Genomic DNA, 27,891 nt, shown 5'->3' with positions numbered 1-27,891 from the left:
AGTTGGAGTTTTACTCTCTTGCCCAGGCTGGAGTGCAGTGGCACGATTTCGGCTCACCACAACCTCTGCCTCCCGGGTTCAAGCGATTCTCCCATCTCGATTTCCTGAGTAGCTGGGATTACAGGTGTGCACCACTATGTCCAGCTATTTTTTTTCTATTTTTAGTAGAGATGGGGTTTCACCATGTTAGCCAGGCTGGTCTCGAACATCCCGATCTCAGATGATCCGCCCACCTCAGCCTTCCAAAGTGCAGGGATTACAGGCGTGAGCCACCGCGCCCGGCCCTAACGATGGCTTTGTTCATGCTTGGTCAGTGGCCAACATGAGGAAATACAGAAACGCTAAGTGGACTAACCCCGTTCTCTTATTTCTCAAACTTAAAAGTTACCTAAATAGGCCCTTCATTATACCCATCATTCAGATCCTCCTTTGAGAGCTAGAAATAATTTTTATTACATTATCGCACTTTAGAAAGAATAATAAAAAACAACAGCCTTCAAATACTGTTTATACATAAACTATATTTTTGAAGTTTTTGAATAATAATGTGCACCTGGCACACACAAATCAAGATACAAAGTGATGCAGAATGATAGTAAATTTCTCAGTATCATCTAACAGCCATCCAACTTCACTATCCAGGGTCAACCACTGTTAGTAATTTCTGTCGTATCCTTCCAGAAGTTTCTGTAGTCATAGATATATTTGTATATATTCTTAATACATCCACATTTCTCAACTTTTTTTCATGATCACTTCCTCCACAGAAGGCCTTTTAGACTTTTTTTTTCTAATTGACCCCCCTTCGCTGAGATGTTGACAACCTGGATAACTGGATGATTGAAAGTCTGTCTGTGAAATCGGTGCTGCGTACATAAAAAGTACGAGTTTCGTCCTCTCCCTCCCCTAAGTAATTTTCTCCCCCTTGGGAGAGAGATTGCTCTGTTGAAAATGCAAGATGTGGAGCAATGCCATGGTAAGTAGTTGGGAGTTTTTTTCCCTGAATAAAAGGAATTCAGCAGAGAGACTTTGCCCAGGTCATGATACGATGTAGCCTCGCCACCGCCGAGACGGAGCCTCGCTCTTGTCCCCAGGCTGGAGTGCAGTGGCCCAGTCTCAGCTCAGCTCAACCTCCGCCTCCGCCTCCCGGGTTCAAGTGATTCTCCTGCCTCAGCCTCCCGAGTAGCTGGGATTACAGGCATGCACCACCACAACCAGCTAATTTTGTGTTTTTAGTAGAGATGGGGTTTCTCCATGTTGGTCAGGCTGGTCTCAAACTCCTGACCTCAGGTGATCCGCCCACCTTGGCCTCCCAAAGTGCTGGGATTACAGGCGTGAGCCACCGCGGCCGGCCAGCTTATTTTTTTAGAAAGGAATTAGGTTAGCTACTTAATGGATAATTGACTGGAGGAGAGCGAGAATCAAAGCACTTAGATCAGTTAGGAGAGTTGAAAGAGGTGATGGTGGCTTTGTCTGCAAAGATCCCTATTGGCAGATACATATGTAAGGGGAGAAAGAATAAAATGCATATAGCGGTAATGGCCAAAAATAAAGCATGTCTGTGTATATTAATGACAAAAACTGCTGGATACAGTGCCTCCGAAGACAGGTAAAGGGTGGCTGTCTATGGAACCCACAGCTGTAGGAAGGGAAACTGGGAAATGAGAAACTCAAGTCTGAGTTTTAACCTTGAGGTCATTGTAAGTTTTTTTTGTTAGGGAATTGGGTGTATAAATAGATGACCACAGAAGGAAACTAAAATGGTCAAAATTCCCTATTTATCTCACCCTCTTATTCCAGTCTCCTCTTGAGAATCTGCTTATTGCCTGCTTGCTCTGCTGTTGCTGCTGCACTAGTGGCGATTGTGCATTAGCATGTTAAATTATCTGGAGTTAAATTCCAGTGCTCGTTCTGTTAGATTGAATTATTGTTATCTAATACTCAATCTTCAGGCCTTCTGAGATGTTAAGGGAGACCTCCTCAAGGTGTGAATACCCTCCTAGAGGTGCTTCCTGTGCTTTTGTTGAATTAGTGAACAGGCCATTTGTCTAAGATAAACAAGTTATTAGCAGAATCAAAATAGGATTTCTTTATACCACATAGTTTTTCCTGAAATAATCACTGCAAAATTGTTGGGAGTGCTTTTAATGAGCCCTGATTATGACTGAAAATGGGAAATAGTCTGTGTTCTAACAAAGGGACTGCAGGGAATTCTGAGGTTCACATGGTGCTTACGGATATGCTGTTAATGCCTTACCAAGGGCCAAGGGCTGTGCTGGGCTGTGATGAGGCGCAGTGCCATGCAGCTTTGCTGAGGGGAAGCGCCTGCATTTACAATGATGTGGAGGCAGGAAAAGTTTGACATGGTAGATTTACAACTACATGTTACGGCTTTTCTTATACTTTGTTTTTCTGTTACCTATTAATCTGGTTTATATAGTCTAAATTTCTCAAACTTTGTGGCAGCCAATAAATGAAATTTTGTACATTTACAAAATATGAAAGATACTTTTTAAACTTGCCTTCTGTTTTTTAGACTTTAGTCGCTTTTTAGAGGATGTATTGTCATTCTATGTTAAAGCAAACCATGAAAACATGTAATGATCCTAATGTATTTTCATGTAAATACAGTTACTGGATACACTTTCTAATTCAGAAGTAGTGTTCCCAGTGAGGAGATCATGCCAGGTGGGGCAGCAGAAGAAAGGATCCTGACTGAGGCTGGTCATCAGACCTTGTCACGGATTTGGGTTAGCACCTGTTTCCCCTGCATTTAAACAGATGATTAGCACATAACACTGCACTGATATTTGAGTAATTACCCCGAACACAACATTTTGGTATTACTTAATGCACATGAATATGTAATGGATTCTGCAAGAAATATTTTTCCTAATTTGATTTACATGTTTTTTTCAAAGTAAGTAACAGTAAGGTGCTATTTTTAAATGGTTTTACGTATGTGGTGTAAAATAAACTATTGAATATTATTTGACAATTTGTTTCCAGCGGCTTTTCATGATGTATGAACATGATTGATACATTAAATAAGTAACATTGGGATTCTTGGCTGTGGCAGTAATTTACTTGAAATATTGAACTTTTAAAGAAAATAGTGGAGACTGTTCAGGTAAGTTCATAATAATTTCTTGAACTAAAAAATGCCATTTATTGTTACTATAGTCCAGCATGGTTTTAAAAACTTACCTTGATTATGCAGTGATCAATGGTAGTTTTTCTCTTAACTGTTTTTGTTTTGTTTTTTCTATTATGCTTGAGAAATTCATGTGATCACAAGAAGATAATTCTGGATTTTGTTTTTGAGATGCCTTTGTAGGGATTTGGGGACAAAATTAAGGTTGAAAATTTTCAGTGACATGTTTCACTTCCTAACTAGCACTTGCCTCACTACAGTTGCCTTGCAGATAAAGCAGACAGATATTTTAAGATCCATTTCAATCTTTTCTCTAGAATTTGGTATTTTGCAAGTCTGGACACTCGAAATGGAGTTAATTTTTCCTTTGAGGTCATTAATTATGTTTGATAAAATCATCAAATTGTACTTTATTCAACTATGAGTCTTTGCTGAACTTTACATTTCTTTGATAACTTACAGGAAACATTACCATATAATCTTAAGAGGAAAAGATGGCATATATACATATATTTTTTTTTTTCCTGAAAAAGTTAACATTCTAACTGGAATGTTTAATTTTTCTTTAATATTTATCTAAACGTCAGTGTTATTTTTAATATTTATAAATGATTCCTGTATTTGAATGTGGCCTTATTTTAGGTATTTATTTCTCAACGTTGAGTTGCTACATGAACTTACAAATAATTTTCTCTTTAAGAAAATGTAAAATTTTGCTTTTTAAAATTTAGGGTTAGCCTGTCAGTTATTCATACTTTTTGGATTTTGTTCAGTGTGACTCAGTTTTCAGAAACTTGAGGTCTTATGAGCTCCTTTGTAGTCCATCTGTCCTGTGTCAGAGGATGTCACTGTCATGTATTGATCACCAATGATAAATCCGTTTTAGAATTTCATAGAAATGGAGTGGTACAGTATGGACTCTCTTTTCTCTCCAGCTTCTTCCACTTCACATAATGTTTTTGAAATTCATCTGTGTTGCTGCATCTGTCAGTACTTCGTTCTCATTCTGCTCAAAGACGTGTCATTCAATGAATATGTCACATTTTGTTTTTCTAGTTTTCTGTTGATATGCTCTTGGGGCAGTTTTCATTTTGGGGCTATTGTGAATAAAGCTACTGTGAACACTCTGGTACAGGTCATCATGCATTCATTTCTTGTGGGGAAAATTCCTAGGTTCAGTATTGCTGAGTAGAGAGGAGCTTATGTTTCTTAGTATAGGGCAGTTTCTTTCTTTCTTTCTTTCTGTTTTGAGACAGGATCTCACTCTGTCACCCAGGCTGTACGATCATAGCTCACTGCAGCCCTGAGCTTCTGGGTATAAACCATCCTCCAGCCTCAGCCTCCCGAGTAGCTGGGCATACAGGCGTGTGCCACTGCATCTGGCTAATTTTTTTTTTTTTTCAGTGAGAGACAGGGTCTCTTGCTATGTTACCCAGGTTGGTCTTGAACTCTTGGGCTCAAGTGATTCTCCCACCTCGGCCTCCCAGAGTGCTGGGATTACACTTGTGAGCCACGCTGTCAGTCTAGGGCAGGTTCTATTAATATGCTTCTTAGAAACTGCCAAGTAATTTTCTAAAGGGCCTGTCCTGTTTTCTTTTCCCGTGAGCAATGTGTAAGATTTCTGTTCCTCTGCGTCCTTGACAACACTCCATACTGTCAGTCATGTTAATTTTAGCCATTTCGGTGAATATGTCTCATTGTGGTTTTAATTTGCTTTTCCTCATAACTTGTTTTAGTGAGCCTGACATTGTGAACATTTTCCAATAACTTCTGATGTTGAGTACCCTTTGTATACTGTTTTTTTTTGGCCATTCAGCCACCTGCTTTGTAAAGTATTCCTGCTTTTTCTTTGATCACCGTACACCCATATTGCTATTTAACTGGCTTTTGTGGTTTCATTGCCATTTGATGTTAAAACTCATTGACCTATGTATAATCTGTGAATGTAAAAATGAGTTTAAGCATAGATAGCTTTATTAGAATTCTGAGAAGCCAGATGATATTGGGAATCCGGAATTGAATGTTCATATTACACATTTTTGCTTCTTACAAAATATCAGCTGAAAGATGGAATTTTGTATTAAAACATCATCCAGTTAGTTGTCCAATTAACTGAAATTATATTTTAATATGTTAAAGAATTTGTTCATCTATTGAAGTTCTATTACATCAGAAAGTAGTACGACCTTGTGGGTCTGGTGTCAGGTTCTTTCATGTTTGTTGCTTTCATAGGCGTTTTCTCAAGTTTTCTTGGAAAATGTTGGCTTTTGAATTTTTTGCCTTATTCTTTTGCTATATCATTCACTGAGTCTTCTCTGTTTCTTTATACTCTGTTGAAAATACATTCTTTGTCGCTTAAAGAGAATCTTCCAGTTAGCACTAGAATAGAACAGCTTTGGTGAAAGGTAACACTGTATATTTTGACAGCTATGAATTGCTTGTAATAGCATTTAGTTTGTTTATTGCTTTAGCAGCCAGTGTTGTGATCTGTACCTTTGTCATGAAGGCAAAGGATCATATTCAGTTGTAAACACTCCTCTGTATAAGATTTCTCTGGTGGTTATGTGAGATAACATGGAAATCCCTACCCCTCCAAAATCTGCAGACTTCAGAGCATACCTTTCTCCAAAGGGAAACCCTGCTGTTGAACAGTGAACATGCTGGTTAAAAGAATGCTGGTCCCTGTGGCTCAGCACAACAGGTGTCTGCCTCACAGGAAATCCTTGACTTTTAGGCATCTTTCAACATGCCATTGTTAAAATCCTGTTTCTTCAAGTTTTACAATTCATATATGTTGTAATTGGAACAGCTCAGCCTTCATGCTCATTAGGTCATCTATTATCTGTATTTTATACATTCATTCCTTAGGACTTCTATTATATATAATTTATATATTACGTAATATATAACATGTAATACATGAATAATTGTAGACCTTGTGTCTTCAGGGAAAAGAGTATCTTCTTTTACTCAAAGGCTGGGAGAATGTTACATCCATTATCACATAGTTTTCCATTCTCAAAAGAATAGGGCTTCTGTATTTAAAAATGTCTTTACATTTTATTTTATTCTTTGTTAGAGATAGATTCTCACTCTGTCACCCAGGCTGGAGTGAGTGGCATGATCATAGCTCACTGCAGCCTTGAGCTCCTGGGCTCAAGTGATTCTCCCATCTCAGTCTCCCAAGTAGCCAGGACGACCTGTGTGTGCCACCACACCCAGCTAATGTTTACATTTTTTGTTGAGTCATCTCGCTGTGTTGCCCACACTGGTCTCAAACTCCTGGCCTCAAGCAGTCCTCCTGTGTCGACTTCCCAAAGTGCTGGGATCACAGGCGTGAGCCACTGTGCACAGTCTTGTATTTGAATGTTTTATTCTTTAAGTCATAGAAAAGTATGGGTGGTATTGACTGTTTACATTTCCGACTATATGAAAAATGTCTATTCAATCTTACGGGGTGGTTAGAGGGGCCTTTTTTCACTCGCTCTTGTTCAGATGTTTTGGCATGAGGATAAAATCCGCCGTTAATGTGTGTGCAGTTCTTAGTGACCCAATTTTATTCTGAAATTAAAGACAGACCTGTGTTCAAGGTGGTGTCATATAGTTGTTACAGTTATACTTTTAGGATTTCACTTAAAGGAGACCTTTTCTTTTAATTTGATTATTGGTTGTTGTTTTTTTTTTTTTTCATATTTGGCAGTATCACTTTGATGGAGATGCTGTTCTTCAGAATGAGGAAATATTAAGTGCTGTCTTTGTCTTAGCTTTCTAGGACTTCACATATTTTGAAATCCATGAATATCATTGAATAGATGTACTTGTGTAGTAGCTCATTGTGATGGTTTTATTAGGGTTGATTACAATGCAATGTACCATCAGCCTTGTCACTTTTTTTGTAAGACTAAACAGAATTCTAGTAACTTTTCAAATTTTGAATACAAGTGATAAGAAAAAATTACCCTTTTAAAAATTAAATATCAGGCCGGGCGTGGTGACTCACACCTATAATCCCAGCACTTTGGGAGGCTGAGGCTGGTGCATCACCTAAGGTCAGGAGTTCGAGACCAACCTAGCCAACATGGTAAAACCCCATCTCTACTAAAAATACAAAAATTAGCCGGGCGTGGTAGCATGTACCTATAGTCCCAGCTATGTGGGCGGCTGAGGCAGGAGGATCATTTGAACCCGGGAGGTGAAAGTTGCAGTGAGCTGAGAACATCCCACTGTACTCCAGCCTGGGTGACAGAATGAGACTCCATTTCAATAAATAAATCAATAAAAATTTAAAAATTGGCTGGGCGTGGTGGCTCACACCTGTAATCCCAGCACTTTGGGAGGCCGAGGCGGGCGGATCACAAGGTCAGGAGATCGAGACCATCCTGGCTAACACGGTGAAACCCCGTCTCTACTAAAAATACAAAAACATTAGCCGGGCGTTGTGGTGGGTGCCTGTAGTCCCAGCTACTGGGGAGGCTGAGACAGGAGAATGGCGTGAACCCAGGAGGCGGAGTTTGCAGTGAGCAGAGATCGCGCCACTGCACTCCAGCCTGGGCAATAGAGTGAGACTCTGTCTCAAAAAAAAAAAAAGAAAAAGGAAAATTAAAAAATTGAAATTAAATATTGACAACTAAAACTTGGCTAAATTCTGGAAATTACTTTTCTAGGTTTTAGTAATGGTTTATAAATTGAGTATTCACATATTTGAGAAGCTGAGAATGCTTAAAGTTTTTAGTAATCCTGATGTTATTGAGAAGGATTAAGTAGTACTGTTGTCCAGTTTGGTTGATGGGTCTGTTTTTCTTGTCAGCCTTTACTGTACCAAAGGCATAAATAGTTGTTCCTCCATTTCCTGGGAGGTTGCTTCTGCCCCCCTGAATATCAAATTCTGCAGATCCTGAAGTTTCTGATATAAAATACTGTAGTATTTCATATATCCCATGCACATCCTCCTGTATGCTTTAAATTACATGTTACTTATAATACCCCATACAGTGTCAATGCTATGCAGTTATATTATTTAGGGAATAAAGACAAGGAACAAAGTCTATACGTGTTCAGTATAGACACAGCCACTGGAGGCCTAACTACATTTTCTTTTCTTTTCTTTCTTTTCTTTTCTTTTCTTTTCTTTCTTTCTTTCTTTTTCTTTCTTTCTCTCTCTCTCTCTCTCATCTCTCTCTCTTTCTTTCTTCCTTTCTTTCTTAGAAAGGGTCTTGCTCTGTAGCCCACACTGGAGTGCAGTGGTGTGATCTCAGCTCACTTCAACCTCCACATCGTGGGCTCAAACGATCCTCCTGCTTCAGCCTGCCAATTACGTGGGACAACAGGCATGTACCACCACGTGTGGCCAATTTTTGTATTTTTTTTGTAGAGACAGGACTTTGCCATGTTGTCCAGGCTGTTCTCAAACTCCTGGACTCAAGTGATCTGCCCACCTCAGCCTCCCAAAGTGCTGGGATTACAGGCGTGAGCCACCGTGCCTGGCTTCTAACTGCATTTTCAATCCACGGTTGAGTATAAGAATACAGAGTCTATAAATTCAGAGCTTGCATACAAGAGTAGATAGAATGCCAAGTGTTGGTGGAAATATATAAAAAATAATTTTTTGTTCATTTATGCCATACCTTGTTTTAAAAAATTCTTACAGGCCAGGCATGTTGGCTCACACCTGTATTACTAGCACTTTGGGAAGCCAAGGCTGGAGGACTGCCTGCACGTAGGAGTTCCATATGAGCCTGGACAACATGGCAAAATCACATCTCTACAAAAAAATACAACTACTAGCTGGGTGTGGTGGTGCGCACCTGTAGTCTCAGCTACCTGGGAGGCTGAGCTGGAGGATTGCTTGAGCCTGGAAAGATGAGGCTACAGCGAGCCATGTTCATGCCACTGGTACTCTAGCCTGGGTGACAAAGCAAGACCCTCTCTCAAAACAAAACAACTCCAAAGATTTGATTACAGGGACCCCATGGGTCCTCTTGGGTTCCTGGGGTGCACTGGGGTATCTGTGGGTCCCCTTTACTTGCAGGCACAGTCTTGACAGTTGCTGCATACGCGTTTGACATACACTTTTTGGGGGGACAGTTTCGGGCTTCATCCAATTCTCAGGCAAATTGAGACCCAAATGGGTTTTAACAACACTGATCTAGGGTAAGGATTTCCAATATTTTTGGATCATGGACCCCCAACAGTTGAAAATTGAGCACACAGCTGTATGTTTATGTGTCCCAAAATGCAATTGTGTGTGACTGTATGAATATTTCAGGCATATTATAAAACACATATCAGGATAACAGTACACATAAACCTGTCCGCTATTGAAATATTTTGGGTACATGCTCTTTGAAGAACGTTGATCAAGGTCTTACTAGGGTAAGAGTCTTTTTCTGATTGAGCACGACACACACATTTGTATTCCCTGCCTTGGTACAAGTGGCATAAGGTTGTGAAGACACAGTGGGAGTGAGGGTCCTCTAGGGGATTTTGCATTACAAGGTTTCAAGCTGTGTTGTGCTGAAGTATCAACAGTCTGTACAAGAGGGCCTGTGGAAATAAGGAAGGACTTAGCAAAATAAATTCTTAATACATTATTAGCAGATCTGAAAATTATTTGGTATTTGGGACTTAATACTGTTTACTGTAGAAGATAACATGAAGCTGAATTTTAAGTCAGTTGATGTTCTTTGAGGAAATGGAGAGTATTTTGAATTTTAAAAAATCCTTAATGGAAATAATCAGAGCACACAGCACTAAATGGCATCGAAATCTCAATTACTGTTGTGAACTTTATGAAATGAGTTAACTCTGATTTTTCTCATTGTTTATTGAAATCAGTTTTTAAAAAGGCTAAATCTGATTTCATTGTATTTCTAGGGTGATAAAAGAAAACGTGGCTGAAGTTACATGAAGTGCAGCTTGCAGTGTAATTCAGAAGAGTTAAGACCAGAAGTACTGGAATCATACTTCCTTTCAGGTCAGTCCATATCTGCTCACTATTTCCTAACAGATCCTTGAGTATTCATTTCTTCCTATTTTTTTCTAGTCAATTCTTCCTGATTCTGTGGACTGTCATCAACATAAGTAATGGTCCCAGTGTTTTGAGTCAGTAGAATATTTATGAACAGTTAATAGCTGAAGCTGCGTCCTCTGTAGTGTGGCCTGTCTTGGTAGGAAACCCTGGCGTCACAGCTGGTTTCTCGGCAAGTCGAGGGGACTCTGGCTGTGCCTCGCCCTCCTCTTTCCTTCCTGGTGTAATGCGCGTATTGATTTGTCTTCAGGTAAAACTGGACTAGGAGGGGAAATGACATATCACAGAGGTCTTGGAGTAAGGAGAGAGAAAAAAAAGGTCTTTGTAAAAAAATTTCCTATTGATTTTTAATGACCTCCAAATCTAGAATTTTAAACTTGTGTTCCTTTGGAAAGTATGTAATCTTAAATATGGCATCAGAAAATCAGATCCATTCCTCCTCCTCTGCTTTCTACTTTTTCGGAGAGGGGTCACAATTTTTCTGTTCTTTTGTTATGTCACACATAAAATATTATTGAAACATTAATGCAGTCTTTGTAACAAAATTCCCATGGGTACATTATCATTCTAATAGATCCAGAAAGTGTTAAGTGTATTTCTTTTCTAGCTTTTGTCTGGTGATACCAAACATTATTCAGTCTTATTCTTGCTGCTGCTACAAGTGGTTCTGGGGACAGGAGTGACTTCTTGGAAATGAAGGATCTCCCACACAGGACACAGAGTCCTGCAAGTCGAAAAGTCCGTTTTAACTGGGAAGATTAGGTCACGTGTACTCACGAAGACGTTTCTTTTCTAGGATTTGTGCGCACTTGGTTTGAGATGATGTATTCCATAGTTTTGAGAAGTTTTACCTTTCAGAGTATCTGACACCTCATGCAGCACAAAAACGTGACAGCTGTTTTGCATACCATACCCAGCTCTAGAAAGTTAATCTCGGGCTTTGGTTCTCAAGCCTGGGCCCTGGACCAGCAGCATCGTCATCTGGGAGCCTCAGAATGCACGTTCTCAAGCCACACCCTCAGCCTATGCAACAGAAATTTTGAGGATGGAAGCTAGAGAATAATTTTATAGTCTATGGAGATTTTATTGAAATTAAACTTTCAAATTGCTGTATATATAGGTCTCTGAAAATCCAAAGAACCAACCTCATATATGGGTAAGGAAATATATGGGAAAGGAAAAATGTGTACATAAGCTATCTGTGGCACAGATCAAGCCTGTGGCATTCTGTGGCCTTGAGAGAGAAGGGAAGAGAGATTTTAAGCTTATCAAGAAGATTTGTCATTGGAACTTTAGGATTTTAAAATTTTGGTTAAAAAATGTGAATACTGTTACTTCAGTTAAAGTGACTCCTTTTATAGATTTTACTTTCTAACAAAGTCAGTGAAAAGAAACCGAAGTTCACTCCAGAAACATGTAAAGTAAAATTATTAAAATGCCAAATACTTAATTCTTGTGACAGTGAATCTACTTTTATTATAAAGAGTTAAGAAATTGCCATTTCCGTGACAGTTTCCTCCTTCAACAATCTTAATATTGAACCTTGAATTAAATAGGTCTGCCGGTCAGTGATTCTAGCCTAGCAAATTACCTGAGGACTGAAAGCTCTTGTTTCTTTAGAAAAAGATACTACGGAGATTAGATCCTGTTTACTAGTGAAGGCTCTGTCTCTTTTCCAGGTCAGAACATTTTGTGGGAAACACCCTGTTCGTGACCTGGAAGAAACAAGACAGAAAACAAATCTTACCTCACTTACGAATTTCTTACTCCATACAGTTTATGGATGTCTGGGCAATCACAGCACTTTCCATTTAAAAACATGCTACAGGGGCACATTTTCTGTGGTTAAAAATGATCTCTGGAATAATTGTAAACTGCAGTTTTCCTTTTTATCGAGGGTTTTGGCTTTTTATTTGTAAATTAAATCAAGATGTTACCTGCTCCTTGGTGTGGTGGTCTAGCTGGTTCGTGTTGGAAAGCTGTATGGCAGCAACGCACACATTCAGAATAGCCAGCAAAGCCCTCCTTTCAGCGCTCTGTGACTGGGAACCATTAGAGGATTTTTAAAAACCATCCCTCAGAGCCCACAATTTTGAGTCAACTCTCAAAGTTGGGAATACGAAAACTGGCCTTGTTGGGAGAAAAATCATTTTTACTGAAGCATGAACTGGCTGAGGCGAGCAAACAGCGGGAGTTGGCCCAGGAAGGCGAGCGTGCCGTGGGGATGCGTGGGGGCGTCACCTTCAAAACTAAGGTGGTGCCATGCCATGAGTCCTTGATCTTGTTCCCATTTGACTGAATTGTGAACCACTTCATTGTCTTCACAGTCTTGCCACTTACCTAATGAGGCTTTTCTGAACCTGAAAGGAGACGTCTAGAAATCCCAGCTTTGCTGTGTAAGGACCATTAGCTGCGAGTCAGCAGAAGTCTCTAGAAACCAGTGTGAATTCCATAGTGGTCTTGACTTAGCAAGGAGTTGGGACAAGTCTAAAACTTCAGACTTAAAGCTTTGACACGTTAACTGCATAAAATATTAAACATTTTGAACTTCTTTAGCCTCTGTCAGTTCGCGAGCCAGGTTTTTCAGTCTGTTGTATGTCTCCTGTTTTTCCTTGTTTTGCTAATCATCCTCCTTGAGCTTCTCCACTGTTTTTATTCTGGGCATCCAATCCAGCCTTTCACGGTGTGTGCTTCCTCAGGCCCCTGGTTCACATGCTGAGTGCCCTGTAAGCCTCGCCGCACTAGTATATGCTGCTTCGTTTGGGAGGGTGCTTCACTTTCAGAGCTACCCAGTACGACGCGTACAGTGCAGTACAAAGCGGAACTCAGGAAGTAGCACCTGAGCTTCAAATAGACTTTCCTGATCATTCTACTGAGTAAGATTCTCCACATTTAAGAATCAAGGTAGGATTGACTTGTGAGGATAGTGTATTTTTGGACTGAAACCAAACTCCTCATGTCTAATTGTAGTTATTCAATATTATCAGAATTCCTATTTTTGGCAGAACAGACAAAACAGATGTGTAGTGTACTTTCTACTACAGCCATTACAGCAAACTATATCTGAGTGCTGTTGCTAGTAAATAGCCAGATTATGTTGTCCTTACCCACGTAGACAGCGGGAAGGAACAGGGGCAGAGGACATGATGCGAGTCTGGCCACAGCCATCCTCCCATGTGTGGCCATCTCAGTGCTGAGATCACCTGTCCTAGGCCATGAACTGAATCATGTCCTAGTGCTCTATCTGACTTCATAGCTTTCCAGGGAAAAGACTAGGAGATCTGTGACATGACTAGGTCACATAAGCTGTGCTGCACACACTTTACGCTATACGAAATTGCCCTGGGCCTGTAGTTCTAAACATTATCTATAAACCTTTTGGTAAGGTGCTGCCTGAGAACTGCTTTGTTTTTCAGAGGGATCATTGCGATAACTTGAACTATCTGGTGATTCCTGTTTGGTTTGTATCTTAGACAGCCCTGCCTTCCTGATGAACAGTCGGTCACCTTCTCACGTGTTCCTGGCGCTGTTCGTTCACATCTGTAGCTGGACTCCTGCTGCCTCCTTTACTGCTCCTGACCGGCACTGTGAACTCAGATCTCCCTGTTCCCCCGGAAAGCTATGAAATCAGATACACTGCATGATTCAATTTAGGTGAAAAAGTCCAATCTCGGCCCTCACTTAGCTAGAAAACCACAAATATCTACTGTCTTTTGAAGTTTTGAGACTTGAGATATAAAAGGAAACAGACTAACATCATAGTTTTATTGACAAAACCATAGGAAAAGGCAGTGTTAGGATGTAAAGTAAAAATGGTTCTCTGAAATATCTACACAAACGTGAATTCTGAAAAGTTTTCATTAAAATCGTATTTCATACAATTATAAACTAATGAGGAACAAAACAATTGTCACCTTCTGCATAATGCAGCCTGAGCTCGACTGATGCTTAAGCAGCAGGAACTTGTCTCAGACAAGGCGGCGGCTCCCACACAGCAGCCAGGCTTCGTTACCTAAGCTCCATCTTCCCAGCTGGTGTTCAAAACTGGGGCACAAGATCTGGCTTTTCAAAAAAACCGTGTAGACTCCAAGAAACTTTTTTTTTTTTTTGAGACAAGGTCTCATTCTGTTACCCAGGCTGGAGTGCAGTGGCCTTTGACGGCTCTCTGCAGCCTTGACCTCCCCGGCTCAAGCAATCCTTTCACCTCAGTCTCCGAGTACCTGGGACCACAGGTGTGTTCCACCCCGTGTTACCCAGGCTGGTCTCGAACTCCTCGGCCTAAGCAATCCTCCAGCCTCAGCCTCCAAAGCACTGGGATTATAGGTGTGAGCCTATAATATTCTTTTAGGCCTCATAGTGTACAAGTGACTACAGCACATTTACAAGTGACTGCCATCTCCAGAATGTGTGGCAACTGTCTACTAGAAAAAGATCAGGCCTCCCAACCCTTTCAGGGGCAGCAAACCCACACTTTATTTGGTGCTTGGGTAGCTTGAATATAACATGGCTCCCCTTGCTGTAAGCAAATGCTTTAGAGCTGAACTTTTTCTTCTTTTTTCTTTTTTTAAAGCACAGAAGTTCACCAGGGCTAGTAGAAATTTCAAGGAGAATCGCTTGAACCCAGGAGGCGGAGGTTGCAGTGAGCTGAGATCGTGCCATTGCACTCCAGCCTGGGCAACAGGAGCAAAATTCCGTCTCCAGAAAAAAGAAAGTAAGTCTTTAATTTTCTTAAATAATCCTCATATGTACTATCCACATTGTGGAAAAACTGAAATACGCAGTCTGGACACTGCACTGAGATTCCAGCATACTGGCACAGACACAGCTATGTCGCATCTTACAGACTACAACAGACAACAGGCTTAACTGCAAGAGGTTTACAGGCAAAACTTTACACAGATGTGCTAGAGGAATTCCAAACTGCTGTCAGAGAGAGTGTAGGAATGGGTCTGAAGAGAACTCCACCCAATCCCTGCTGTTTGGTCACTGCAGCTGCACTCTGTATGCACCTATTAGCAACTTAACCTGTTGAAAGAAAAGAATGCAGCTGTCAGTACAGATCCAGATTTCCCCTTTCTTACAAGAAAAAAACTATACATGGCCAAGATCTGCTTCTATTATTTGGCAATATTTTCAAGTTGCTTATCAATTTACATTGTTAGATCATTGCCATTTTAATTCAAGAAATAATTCCAAGTGCTATTAATTTTATATTACTGTTTTATTAGAGAGACTATTTTGTCCAGCTTCCTTTCATACAAGAGAGGTTAGGGACCGACCTAAAGACATGTATTTGGCAATTCCACACCAAGGCCTAGAACATGATTCAGATGGCTCCATCCTCTAGAGAGGCGTTCTTCTCAGCTGCAACCTAGTCCTGTTCCTGCCGCATTATTACGTCTAACACACTGTAGATGGAGACAGGGTGCACCTAGCATCACTACCCTAGGAAGTGCATGTCTCTAGGACAGGTACACCGGGATTCTTGGAATTTTTTTCTAATGTTGATAAAGTAATCTGGAGTAACAACTTGAGTACTGACACTACATATGAAGAAAGGATTGTCACCTTGGCAGAGGGTGCTTCTGTCAACCTTATGAAGAGTTTATTGGGACCTGCAATAGGGCTGAATGAGTAAACAAAATGACTGTCCTACAATGGAAAGAGAAAAAAAAATCAGTGCTTTTTCAAACTTACACCAGAAACTGTTAAAACACCAATGATGTAAAAGAATCATAAATAAGTTTTGTTTTTTATTTCATAAGATGCTGTGAAGGAGGCCAAGGCGGCCAATTGCTTGAGCCCGTAAGTTGGAGACCAGCCTGACCAACACGGTGAAACCCCATCTCTACAAAAAATACAAAAAATTAGCCGGATGTGGTGGCGTGCATCTGTAGTCCCAGGTAGTTAGGAGGCTGAGGCGGGAGGACTGCTTGTGCATGGGAAGTCAAGGCTCCAGTGAGCTGTGATCCGCGCCACTGCACTCCAGCCTGGTCAACAGAGTGAGACCCTGTCTCAAAAAAAAAAAAGTGACTGACTTTTCCCTTGATTTATTAAAAATATACAAATGACAAAATCAGTCCAGGAAACTGGATTAGAATGCACCCAGCAATACACAGTACAAGTGTTAAAATGGCTATATGTAGGGAATTTTGCCTAATTCAGTCCAAGGAAATAATTCTAAAAGTGGCAAAGTATGTACAAAGAATCTTTGAGATCATTAAGAATTTATATTCAGAACAATGCTAGCCCTAAGACAGTATGGTAAGCACAATTTAAGGCAAAAAAATAAACAGGAAAAATTCCTACTGACAAAATTTAGGATAATTACGGGTATTGCCTCATTCCCAACCACTATTATTGGATTATTTTCTGAATGATTATATTTTATTAAGACACAGGAATTTAAAATTAAGTCACCTATGCTTTTGATTAGAAGAATTTACTTTTCAATAGTGAAATACAGAGTATCTTACCAGAAAAACAGGAAGTTGAAATTTATCGTTCAGAACTACAGCTTGTACACTACATGGTCCACAGAGCCGAGCAATAACTTCTTTACCCAAAAAGTTTGCGTGGAAGATAAACAGCAGGATGCCGGAGCCTGAAAATGGGAGGTGTGTGTGGATTACTTCAGACGCAGCCTTCAGCCCCCAGAGAGAGGAACACTCAGCGCCAGACGGAAGCAGGCCCCAAGCTGGACCTGGCCAGACAGGCATCACCCACTCCGCCTGGAGGTGCAGAGGAGGTTGGCCCTCTCAAAGCTTGTGTCACCCGGCATTTTTCAACCCACAGAACTCTTCTTACCTTTTGCCCAAGTAATCTCTACTGACAGTTCCTGGAAAAGACTTAAGTATGATTTTCTACACTGTAAGTTATTAAACTGGTATTTGAAACATTACTGCTGAATGTGCACCTGTCCCGGGGACATTCCTGTGGTGGGCACCTTTGGGTGTGGGTCTGAGTGGTTTTCCATTTTCTTCCACATACCCTTTTGCCCCTTCCAATTTTTCTGATTAATACATACCCAAAATTGGCCAGGCATGGTGGCTCATGTCTGTAATCCCAGCACTTTGGGAGGCAGAGGCGGGCAGATCACTTGAGGTCAGGAGTTCAAGACCAGCCTGGCCAACATGGTGAAACCCCCGTCTCTACTAAGAATACAAAAATTAGTTGGGTGAGGTGGCGGGCACCTGTAATTCTAGCTACTCGGGAGGCTGAGGCAGGAGAATTGCTTGAACCTGGGAGGTGGAGGTTGCAGTGAGCCAAGATCGCACCACTGCACTCCAGCCTGGGGAACAGTGTGAGACTCCTTCTCAAAAAACAAAAAGGTGGTGGATGCAGACATTATGCAAATGAAAACTGCAGGCCCAGCGGTTGTAGGTGTCAGTGGGTGCTCAGGTTCACCGGGGCCAGCTCAGGGCATCGCTCTCTGGTGCTCACACCTGGCAATGCAGATGGTCCACCTGAATAATCAAAACTATAAATTACTGAACGGGCGCGGTGGCTCACGCCTGTAATCCCAGCACTTTGGGAGGCTGAGGCAGGCAGATCACTTGAGGTCAGGAATTTGAGTCCAGCCTGGCCAACATGACCCCATCTCTACTAAAAATACAAAAATTGGCCGGGCGTGGCAGTGGGCGCCTGTAGTTCCAGCTACTCCAGAGGCTGAGGCAGAAGAATCACTTGAACCCAGAAGGCAGAGGTTGCAATCAGCCAAGATCATGCCACTGCACTGCAGCCTGGGTGACACAGGGAGACTCCCTCTCAAAACAACAGCAACAACAAAACCTGATAAATTATGATTCCACAATGTCAAATTCTCTCAACACTAAGATACTACAAATGGCTCTTTCAGGGGCAGGGCTACATGTTCTTAAATATATTTTCCAGGAATGAATACTAAATTGTGTTGTAAGTGTGAACTTGCAATAAAATAAAATATGATTTAGAATTTATTTGAAAAAGAATGAACTTGAATAAACTGGTAAATATTGACAACCAACAATAGAGTATTAGTCAGTGCTCAACAGAAATGTACTATCTAGACATGGAAGGAATCTCGGATGCCTACTGCTAAATGAAAGGGGCCACTTCACAAAATGGGGAACAGGTTTCTAAGCAAAAAGAGCCAGAGCCCAGCTGCCTCCCCTCGGCAGAGCGCGCTGCCTCCACATCTGCCTGGCACCATGTGTAGAGAGGGCCAGCCGCAGTCCTGCCTGGAGACGGGCTGTGGAGCAGAGGCTAGAGAGGAAAGCGGCTCCTCCATCTCTTCCACCCAGCTTTACTGTAGGGCAAGAGTATTTTTTCTTTTTCAAAAAGGGCAAAGACTTTACAAACAACACAATTCAGGGAAAAAACATTCCAGGCTCAGAATCTTAGTAACTCAGACACTGAATTTTAATAAAACTCACTGAGCACCAGTGTGATTAGGAAGCCCTAACTTCAGTGCTCTCAATGGGGTTAAAACAGGGATGGGGGTGTCAGCCGGGTGTCTCTTCAGAGCAGCTCTGCCGTTAACTGGTTTGCAAAATGATTACACGTAACGGAATTTCCTTAAAGTTTTGTTCAAAGAAAGGAATCTGTCTAAACATCTGTTAATGTTGTGTCGCGTTTCACCCAGAAAAGTGTGAAGGGAGGCATAGGCTTACCTTCTGGTGTGTTCTGTGGGGGTTTGTAATTGAAATCTGTTGAAAAATCAGGCCCCTCACAGAGTCGATGACATGCGATTGGAAAAACTGGTTCTAGCAGAGCAAGGCGAGCTTCAAAGTAATCCTTTATTGTCTCTTCTGCTACTCTTGAAAGTCTAAGAAAAAAAGGAGTACACGTTGTTAACATTAATGTAGAAAAGAACCACAAGCCTGTCGAATACCAGTAAGGCCTTCCCAGGCCAACCTTCCAAAAAAGAGCTGCAGCTCTGCCTGCCTTCTTTCCAGCTTGACTTCCACCCGGCGCCACCCGACAACCTGTGTATCTGTCTTGTCCATCTCAGTGGAACTGAAGTTCTAAGAGGGCAAGTCTCTTCCCCCACTGCCGTTTTAGAACAGTGCCTGGCACAAAGTCTACGCTTACTACATAGCTGTCTAATGAATCAGTGGAAAATCAGAAAGGGGAACCCCTCAGTACTGGGCAAATCAGGAAAGTGGGTCGCTCTACTTGCTGGATCTATGCAAACACCCCGTGTGACCAGAGAAGTCGGGACTGTGGCCATCAGCAGCACCGAGTGCAACAGGCGCGGTCCCAGAGGCCCACCCGAGACCTGTGACGTAAACACCGCCTTGAGTTCGCTACCGTCTGGTATGTGCGAGTTTGTGATGTGTGTTGCCGAGACTGCTGAAGTGATAGAAATACTAAATTGTGTTGTAAGTATGAACTTGCAATAAAATAAAATATGATTTAGAATTTATTTGAAAAAGAATGAACTTGAATAAACTGGTAAATATTGACAACCAACAACAGAATATCAGTCAGTGCTAAACAGAAATGCACTATCAAGACATGGAAGGACTCTCGGATGCCTACTGCTAAATGAAAGAGGCCAACCTGAAAAGGCCAAACAATGTGTGATTCCGACTGTTCTGGAAAGGGCAAAACATGAAGGCAGTAAAGTTACTGCTGGTTGTCGGGCTGGGGGAGGGAGGGATGAAGAGGTGGAAAACACAGGCTTTTTCCGGCAGTGAAACTATTCTGTGTGACACTGTGATGAGGGATGGATGCATGATGTGTCTGCCCCGGTCCACAGAACGTGTATCACTACGAGTGAGCCCTGATGTCGTCAGTGCTGCGCTCCGGGGATTATGCAACGTCCCTGTAGGTTCCTCGGCTGTAGTAATGTCCCATGGTGGGTGACCGGGATCTCGACGGCTGGGGAGGATGGTGGTGGGGAGGCTTGGAAATCTGTACCTTCCACTCAACTTTGCTGTGCTTAAAAGTGTTGCAAAAAATAAGGTCTATTAAAAAGAAAGACGAACGTTTAAAGTTTCTTTTTTTTGGTGGGGGTACACAGTCTTGCTCTGTCACCTGGGCTGCAGTGCAATGGTGTGATCTTGGTTCACTGCAACCTCCGCCTCCCAGGTTCAAGCGATTCTCCTGCCTCAGCCTCCTGAGTAGCTGGGATTACAGGTGCCCGCCACCACGCCTGGCTAATTTTTGTTTTTTCAGTAGAGACGGGGTTTCACCATGTTGGTCAGGCTAGGCTGGTCTCAAACTCCTGACCTTAAGTGATCCAACCGCCTCGGCCTCCCAAAGTACTAGGATTACAAGCTTGAGCCACTGTGCCTGGCCAAGTTTAAATGGTTTTAAGAAAACCTTTGCTAACCAAATTAAGAGCATACTTAATATTTAAGGGAAATACTCCCAGATAGGCCGGTGTTAAGTTTGAAATTTTCTGAGTTAAATAACTTGCAGAAAAATAATTCATATGCCATTTATTAAACCTGTGATTTTAAAACAAAACCATCAGGACTTGTGCTGGATGTTTTTCTGAGCAGTTACACAGAGGCCGCTCCGGTGATAATGTGTCCACACGAACAGTGTGTGAGACGGGACTTGGCACGGCACAGTCGCTCCACTTACGTCTCTAGATGGCTCTTGAGCAAGTCGTACACAAGCACGTTGTTGGACTGCTTGGCGAAGTGCAGGGCGCTGTTCTGGTGCTTTGACAGGATGTTGCAGTCAGCTCCACACTCAATCACAAGTCGTACAATGTCTGAATTTCCTCTTTTACAGGCCTACGTCAGGTAAAAAGGAGGAACGATTACTCGGCTGTAAACTGTGGTAACGACCCACGGATGCTGGTCCCTTCTCCATACATGCCTGGGTTCTGTGAAGACAGGGCACAGGCCACGTTGCTTAAATGCAAGTGGGGAGTATCTTTGACTCAGGGGTCAACACAGAAATCTGTGTGCTACGTTCAAGTTAATTTCTTCACTGAGTTTTCAGGAAATGGGCAACTTCAAAAACTGTTCTGTCAGTCCCAAGACAGAACAGACACCAGGTCCTGCCCCCTGCTGCCCTCTGTCGTCCATGCTATGCTGTCCCCGCGAGGCAGCCCCTCGGCAGAGCCCCCGAGATACACAAGCCTGGCCCTCACCACAGACAGGTTTGTCTCGGGAATCTCAAAAACACCTCTCAGGACCACAAAATAACCTCGAAATGTCCCCAGCTGCTGCTTTAAAGGAGACGACCCAAGCACAGATAGGAATCTGAATCTGCAAACCTACCGTGCAGCTGTGGCACAGACTGTTTTCTTGTCTGTCACTTACTAGCCACATGACTGCAGATAAGTCCCGTAATTCTTCTGAGTCTCCTGTTTCCATTTGTGAAAAGGGGATGGGGTCCCTGTGCCGCCCGACCCTGTGAGGCAGAGGCTGGGCAGCAGCGTCACTGTACAGAGCGGCCTCCAGGAGCAGCGGCACCCCGCCGCCCTTCCCGCCCGCCGCCCTACCCGCCGCCCTACCCGCCGCCCTACCCGGACAACGGTGTCAGCCAGCGCTTCCGGCAGGGGCGGCTCTGCCGTCAGATCGGCGGAGCCTGGGCAACACCTGAGACCTTTCTGGTCACCCCGGGTGTCCACTGCAGAGGTGAGGGACAGACCGAGTGGCCCACACTGCGGCCACGGGGAGGGTGAGGCCCTGCTGGGATCGACAGAGCCTGCAGCGACAGGTGAGGGCAGTCCCCCTGCACCTGCCCACTCACTTTCTCCTCAGATGAATAGGTTTTTAATTTCTGAAAATCACTATGTTTACATCTTCTCATTAAAACTCAAAAGAATTTCAACATGCTAAATCCTGAAGGCAATTAAAATACAGCTTTTCAGGAACAAATCCTATGGCAGATAAAGGCCGTCTACTGAATTCAGAACCAGTGAAGTAAGTGCCACCTGTCCTCTCAGGGAAGAAATGCCGCGCCCTCCCCGACCCACCGTCAGAGCCATCTCCCCTCTGCACCCCACTGCCCAACTCAACACAGGCACCTCAGCAAGGCATGCAGCCCTGAGGTGCTGACCTGGGGGCGCTCCCACCTGCCTTCTGCCTGATGCTGGGAGAGGCGCTGCCAGCCTGAGGACCACTTCCTCCTCCTCCTCTGCTTCTCCCCACGCAGCTTCTTTCCTTCTACGGCCCTTTTCTCCTTTCCAATTCCCCATGGATGACCCCACTCTCAACCTATGGCTATAGTCGCTGTCGGAGAGCTGGACAGCAACAACCTGAATCTCCAGCCCACACCTCTCTCCTGAGCCTAGATTCCCCAGTGAAATGTGCAGAGGTGACATCTACACGACCCAATACCCAACTCCATCTGTGCCACCTGGGCCCCCAACTTAGGAATGGGGTGACCAGGCATCCCCTCCAGTTACCAAGCTCTGTGATTCTACCTCTTACCAAGTGGCCAGCTCACCCACTCCATCCCTCCTGCCACTACCCAGGTACAGACTTCTGTTATTTCACATCACCTGGAGACCCGACAAGTCTGCAAACTGTCCTCCTCCCAATCTGTGCCGCTCCTGTACTCCGGAGCATTAAAACACACAAATGAAACCCTCTAATCTGATTCTACCCTTGTTCAGCTTCGACCTTGCTGTGGCTCCCCAGGGCCCTCTGGACAAACTCCCTCAGGCTTGGCATGAGCGGTCCTCTGTGCCCGCCCACCTCTCATGCTCTGGATGCATCTGCGTGGCTGCAGTTCAGGGTGCACCGGCTCATCTGTCACCAAGATGATGCTTTGAGAGGCCGCCGCTGCTCCACCCGAGACAACCACAACAAACGAAGGGAAACAGAAGACAAACCTCAGGCTCCTGAACAAAACGCACATTTCCACGAACCAAAAGGAAAGTGCTTGAGGCCAGGAGTGCCAGCCAAGCCTGGGCAACAGTCAGACTTTGTCTCCAGTAAGAAACAAAACGGCTGGGCGCTGGCTTGCACCTGCAGTCCTAGCTGCTCGGGAGGCTGAGGTGAGAGGCACTTGAGCTCAGGAAGCCGAGGCTGCAGTGAGTCGTGGTGGCGCCACCGTACTCCAGCCTGGGCGACAGGAGGAGACTGTTTATGGGCCTCGTGCGGCAGGAGGACGAGCGACAGGCGGCCCGGGCCATCAGAAGAGGGTTCGCGGTGAGACTCGATGCCAGGTGCCTGCAGACCCAGGGTCTGGCTCTGCTCTCTTGCTTACTGGGGACAGAGGCTGGAACGGGCGCTGGGGGCAGGCCCCTGCTGGGCTCAGTGGCTTACATGGAGCCAAGCATTCCAGGGAGGAAGGAGGACAGGTGCCCACAGGGAGCTGAGCTGGCCACTGCCGGCTGCGTGTCTGGACCTGCTCTATCCTAACAGCATCCTGGGCCAGGAACCCACGACTGCCGCAGAGGAACCAACCAGACCGTGCGGGTCCCCTAAGACAAATGCCAAACGGTCGACCTTTCTTTCAAAACCTGTCTGCAAACCACGTTCCGGAACACAGGAAAAAGCCCGAGGCGACCAATTCACCAGCATCAAATGAGGAACACAGAGTACACGAGGAGCTCCGTCCCACGCCCAGGCCTGCTCCTTCCAGGCCGGCAGCCTCCCTGCTGCTCCAGCTGCAGCCGGAGTGCTCCCTCCCTGCCGACTTGACTGCCATTTAGGATGCAGTGTGGCACCTGCCTCATCCACCCTACGGATTGCCAGGGACCCCAAGGCCCAGCTCGGAGCACTCCCCTGTGACCTCACGGCTCTCTGTGCCGTTCTGATCACACCACTGCCTGCCAGCCCGCTTCTCCTCCTCCCCTGCAAGCGGCTGGACTCCAGGACTGTCCTGGTACCCACTCCGTTCTCAGGCCCCAGCACAGCGCCTGACAGTGGCAGATGCCAACACAAGCACCTGCCAAGGTACTGAAGACGGGACGGCCCACAGGAGCGATTTACCTTCATCAGTGCGGTCTCACCATTGCTCTGCTGGACATTGACAAAAGCTCCCGCTTCCAAAAGAATAGCCACTGTTGTTAAAAAGTTCTGTGAAAAAAAAAAAAGCAAATTTAATTCCCAAAATTATTTAAAAGACAGTTTTCAGATATTTTGAGATTCTTAGTCACCAGGAAAAATACCCAGCAGGTTCTCTCACAAGTGGCTGTGGGGCCGCGGGGCTGAGCCCTGCCCCACAGAGGCCCAGGCTTGGCCACTCACTGTGCTGCCAGCAACTGCTACCTAAACGGAACCGCTAGCTCCAACCTAAACCTCTACATAGAAATCCTTTAAAAAGATAATATATGGGAACATTTCACTTACATTATTAACCAAAAGGAATACTAATACCATTTGAAAAAATTTTAAATTATTTAAGATTAAAATTAATATTAGTACTTTAATCAGAGTATTTTAATATAAATTACTTCTAATGAGATAAATCACATTTTGAAATGTGATTACAATGCACTACTGATGATAAATCTATTCATTACATGTCACAGATCAACTGAAACATGAAATTAAAAAGTTACTCCAGCTGGGAGCGGCGGCTCATGCCTGTAATCCCAGCACTTTAACTGAGGCAGGAGGATCCCTTGAGCCCAGGCTGGGCAACACAGTGAGACCATGTCTCTACAAACATTTTTAAAACTAGACAGGTGTGGAGGTACACACTTAGTCCCAGCGACTCAGGAGGCTGAGGAGGGAGGCTGAGGCAGGAGGACTGCCTGAGACCAGGAGTTTCCAGCCACAGTGAGTTATGATGGTGCCACTGCAGTCCCGTCTGTGCCACAGAGGGAGACCTTATTTCTAAAACAATTTTTTTAAAAAGCTATAGGACCGTGTGACGGCCGGGCACGGTGGCTCACACCTGTAATCCCAGCACTTAGGGAGGCCAAGGCGGGAGGATCGTGAGGTCAGGAAATCAAGACCATCCCGGCTAACACAGTGAAACCCCATCCCTACTAAAAATACAAAGAAATTAGCCGGGCATGGTGGCGGGCGCCTGTAGTCCCAGCTACTTGGAGGCTGAGGCAGGAGAGTGGCGAGAACCCAGGAGGCGGAGCTTGCAGTGAGCCAAGATCGCGTCACTGCACTCCAGCCTGGGCGACAGAGCGAGACGCCATCTCAAAAAAAAAAAAAAAAAAAAACAATTTTATTATTGTCATATAATATGACAATAATAAAATACTATTAGAAAGCAGACCTGGAGCAGACCAGGCGTGGAGGCTCACTCCTATAATCCTAGCACTTTGGGAGGCTGAGGCGGGTGGATGACTTGAGGTCAGGAGTTCAAAACCAGCCTGGCCAATATGGCAAAACTCTGTCTCTACTAAAAATACAAATATTAGCTGGGCATGGTGGTGGGCACCTATAATCCCAGCTACTAGGGAGGTGAAGCAGGAGAACTGCTGGAACCCGGGGGGCAGAGGTTGCAGTGAGCTGAGATCGTGCCACTGTACTCCAGCCCGGGGGACAGAGCAAGACTCTGTCTTAAAAAAAGGCTATGTGGCTGTGTGATTGCTGTATTTCACTACCAAAGAGGTCCTCTCAGTCCATCGGCAGGATTGAAAGCTCTGAAACAGATGCACGAGAAGCCACAAACCTTCTCTGCGGCATGAATGAGGGCGGTGGTCCCATTTTTCTGCCGACCGTTCACTTTCGCGCCTTTTGTTATGAGGAGTCGCAGGAGGTCGTCCTGCCCTCCCGCGGCGGCAAGCATCACCAGTGTCATTCCACTGGAATCCTGTGTTGGTTTTGTTAAATAAAAAACGTGTTAATCTTTAGAACAATTTCAGAACCAAGTCTTCTCATTTGAGATGTTTCAATGTGAAATCACTAACGCGCATTGATTTAGGCACCTACTTAGGATTTTCACTAAAGTATCCCAACCATCAGAAACTAGTAGCTTTTAGAATATTTTTCCACATCTAAATGTTTGCATAAAATTTTACACTTTCCTCTATAGGCCTACCTCGTTTCACTGAGCTTTGCTTTACCGCACTTCACAGGGACCGAAGGTCTGTGGCAACCCTGCCACAGACACGTTTATTCACACCAGTGCCCCACAGCACGTGCCCATTTTGTGTTGTCGTATCAGCCATTTTTAGCAATAAAGTGTTGTAAATTAAGACAGTTTTTTTAAAAGATGTAATGCTATTCACAGACTGCAATATAGTGTAAACCTAAATTTTTATATGCACCAGGAAACCAACAAATTTGTGTGACTCGCTTTATTCCAACAGTCCGGAACCAAACCCACAATATCTCCAAGGAATGCTTGAATTTTTTTTTTACTGGTGGTGTTTTTCTTTCTTTCTTTTTTATTGAGACAGGGTGTTGTTATGTCAGCCCAGGCTGGTCTCAAACTCCTGGGCTCCTGCCTCAGCCTCGAGTAGCTGGGATTACAGGTGCACGCCACCATGCCCAGCTCTCATTTTTGTATCTTCTTTGATTTTGTTTTGTGTATGAAATCCTAAAGGTACATGAAAAGTCTGCACCATATAAAATGAACAGTGAATTTCTGGGGGGCAGATGATCAAATTTTCTACCTAGAAAATCCAAAACAAGTAACTTAAAAACGAGGAGAGAATTTCATTAAATGACTGGAGTCACACACACGTATGTGTGCAGACATCCATAGCTTTACCACTGACAAGCAATAACCAGTTAGAAAACAAAATGCAAATGAAAAAAGACTTATGACCATAATCAAACATAAGACATACAGGCATACATCTAGAAGCAATGTGCAATGTCTATATGAATGAAAAACCCATAGAACTTTGCTTAAGGGTATAAATGAAGAGCTGAGTGATGTAGAATTACCATGTTCCTAGACAGAAGATGCAAAATGTAAATAAAAACGCCAATTCTCAATCTATATTATTTCATGCAATTTTAATCAAAATCCCAATAATTTTGTGAATTGTAATCCCAAAGGATTAAACCGAAAAAATCCACAGCGAAGCTAAAAAACTAAAGAAGAAAATATGAAAATATTTTCTAAGCAAGACAAGATACCCAAAAGCCATAAATGTAAAAGATCGACAGATACAATCGCCTAAAAATAAAAATCTTCAAGCAATACAAGACTCAAACACAAAACCCAAAATCTAGGGAGAAAGGGTCAATATACTTCCATTTACAAATCCATACGTATCAGTATGAAACCTCGCCAGCTACAACAGAGATGGACAGTTGCTGGAAATGGGCAACCATCAAAGAAACACAAATGGCCATAGGAAAATGGTCTCACTCTATGCTCTTGGAGTGGCAGAGGGTAAAACCACATACAAAACAGGTAACCATAACCAAACCAAACCAAACCATCACTTTTGGGGGGGAAGGGGGTTGGAATTAAAGGGACTATAAACTGTACATTTATAGGGTTCTGCAATTTTTTATTTTTACAAAGTGAACGTGCATTACTTTTTTTTTTTTTTTTTTTTTTTGAGACAGAGTCTTGCTCTGTTGCCCAGGCTGGGGTGCAGTGGTACAATCTCAACTTACCACAGCCTTGACCTCCCAGGCTCAGGTGATCCTCCCACCTCAGCTGCCCAAGTAACTGGGACCAAAGGCGTATACCACCATGTCCAGCTAATTTTTGTATTTTTTGTAGAGGTGGGGTTTCACCATGGAGCCCAGGCTGGTCTTCATTTCCTGGGCTCAAGCAATCCTCCTGCCTCGGCCTCCCAAAGTGCTGGGATTATAGGTGCGTGCCACCACACCCAGCCTTTTGCAATTAAAATAAATGAAAAATTAATTTGAATTCTTTCAAG

At 43.6% G+C, this 27,891-nt stretch overlaps 2 protein-coding genes across 12 annotated transcripts in view; one reads left to right on the top strand and one right to left on the bottom strand.

Moving 5' to 3' along the window:
• The window catches only part of PSPC1 (paraspeckle component 1), a 114,549-nt gene extending 97,054 nt beyond the window's left edge, over positions 1-17,495 (top strand). Inside the window, exons 7-10 of one of the 7 annotated variants that reach the window (XR_003309417.2) lie at positions 768-976; positions 3,010-3,130; positions 10,028-10,127; positions 14,757-17,495. The gene's annotated coding sequence lies outside the window, so the exon portion shown is untranslated. Of the gene's footprint in view, positions 1-767; positions 977-3,009; positions 3,131-10,027; positions 10,128-10,977 lie in introns of all 7 variants that reach the window. The other 6 variants (XR_002726058.3, XR_002726055.3, XR_002726054.3 and 3 more) reach the window with 6 other exon arrangements.
• MPHOSPH8 (M-phase phosphoprotein 8) overlaps positions 13,916-27,891 on the bottom strand; it is a 44,188-nt gene continuing 30,212 nt past the window's right edge. Inside the window, exons 8-14 of one of the 5 annotated variants that reach the window (XM_023190642.3) lie at positions 25,716-25,856; positions 24,071-24,157; positions 20,757-20,911; positions 18,833-18,987; positions 16,658-16,785; positions 15,750-15,833; positions 13,916-15,206 (exon numbers count right to left, since the gene is read on the bottom strand). In XM_023190642.3, coding sequence (XP_023046410.1) covers positions 15,165-15,206; positions 15,750-15,833; positions 16,658-16,785; positions 18,833-18,987; positions 20,757-20,911; positions 24,071-24,157; positions 25,716-25,856 — 792 coding nt within the window. In that variant the 3' untranslated portion in view covers positions 13,916-15,164. Of the gene's footprint in view, positions 15,207-15,250; positions 15,834-16,657; positions 16,786-18,832; positions 18,988-20,756; positions 20,912-24,070; positions 24,158-25,715; positions 25,857-27,891 lie in introns of those variants that run through there. The other 4 variants (XM_023190644.3, XM_023190643.3, XM_023190640.3 and 1 more) reach the window with 4 other exon arrangements.

This window comes from Piliocolobus tephrosceles, chromosome X, assembly GCF_002776525.5.
Source record: "Piliocolobus tephrosceles isolate RC106 chromosome X, ASM277652v3, whole genome shotgun sequence".
Classification (NCBI taxonomy): domain Eukaryota; kingdom Metazoa; phylum Chordata; class Mammalia; order Primates; family Cercopithecidae; genus Piliocolobus; species Piliocolobus tephrosceles.
The sequence above is the reverse complement of the archived record's forward strand: the minus strand, read 5'-3'. Positions and strand labels throughout refer to the sequence as shown.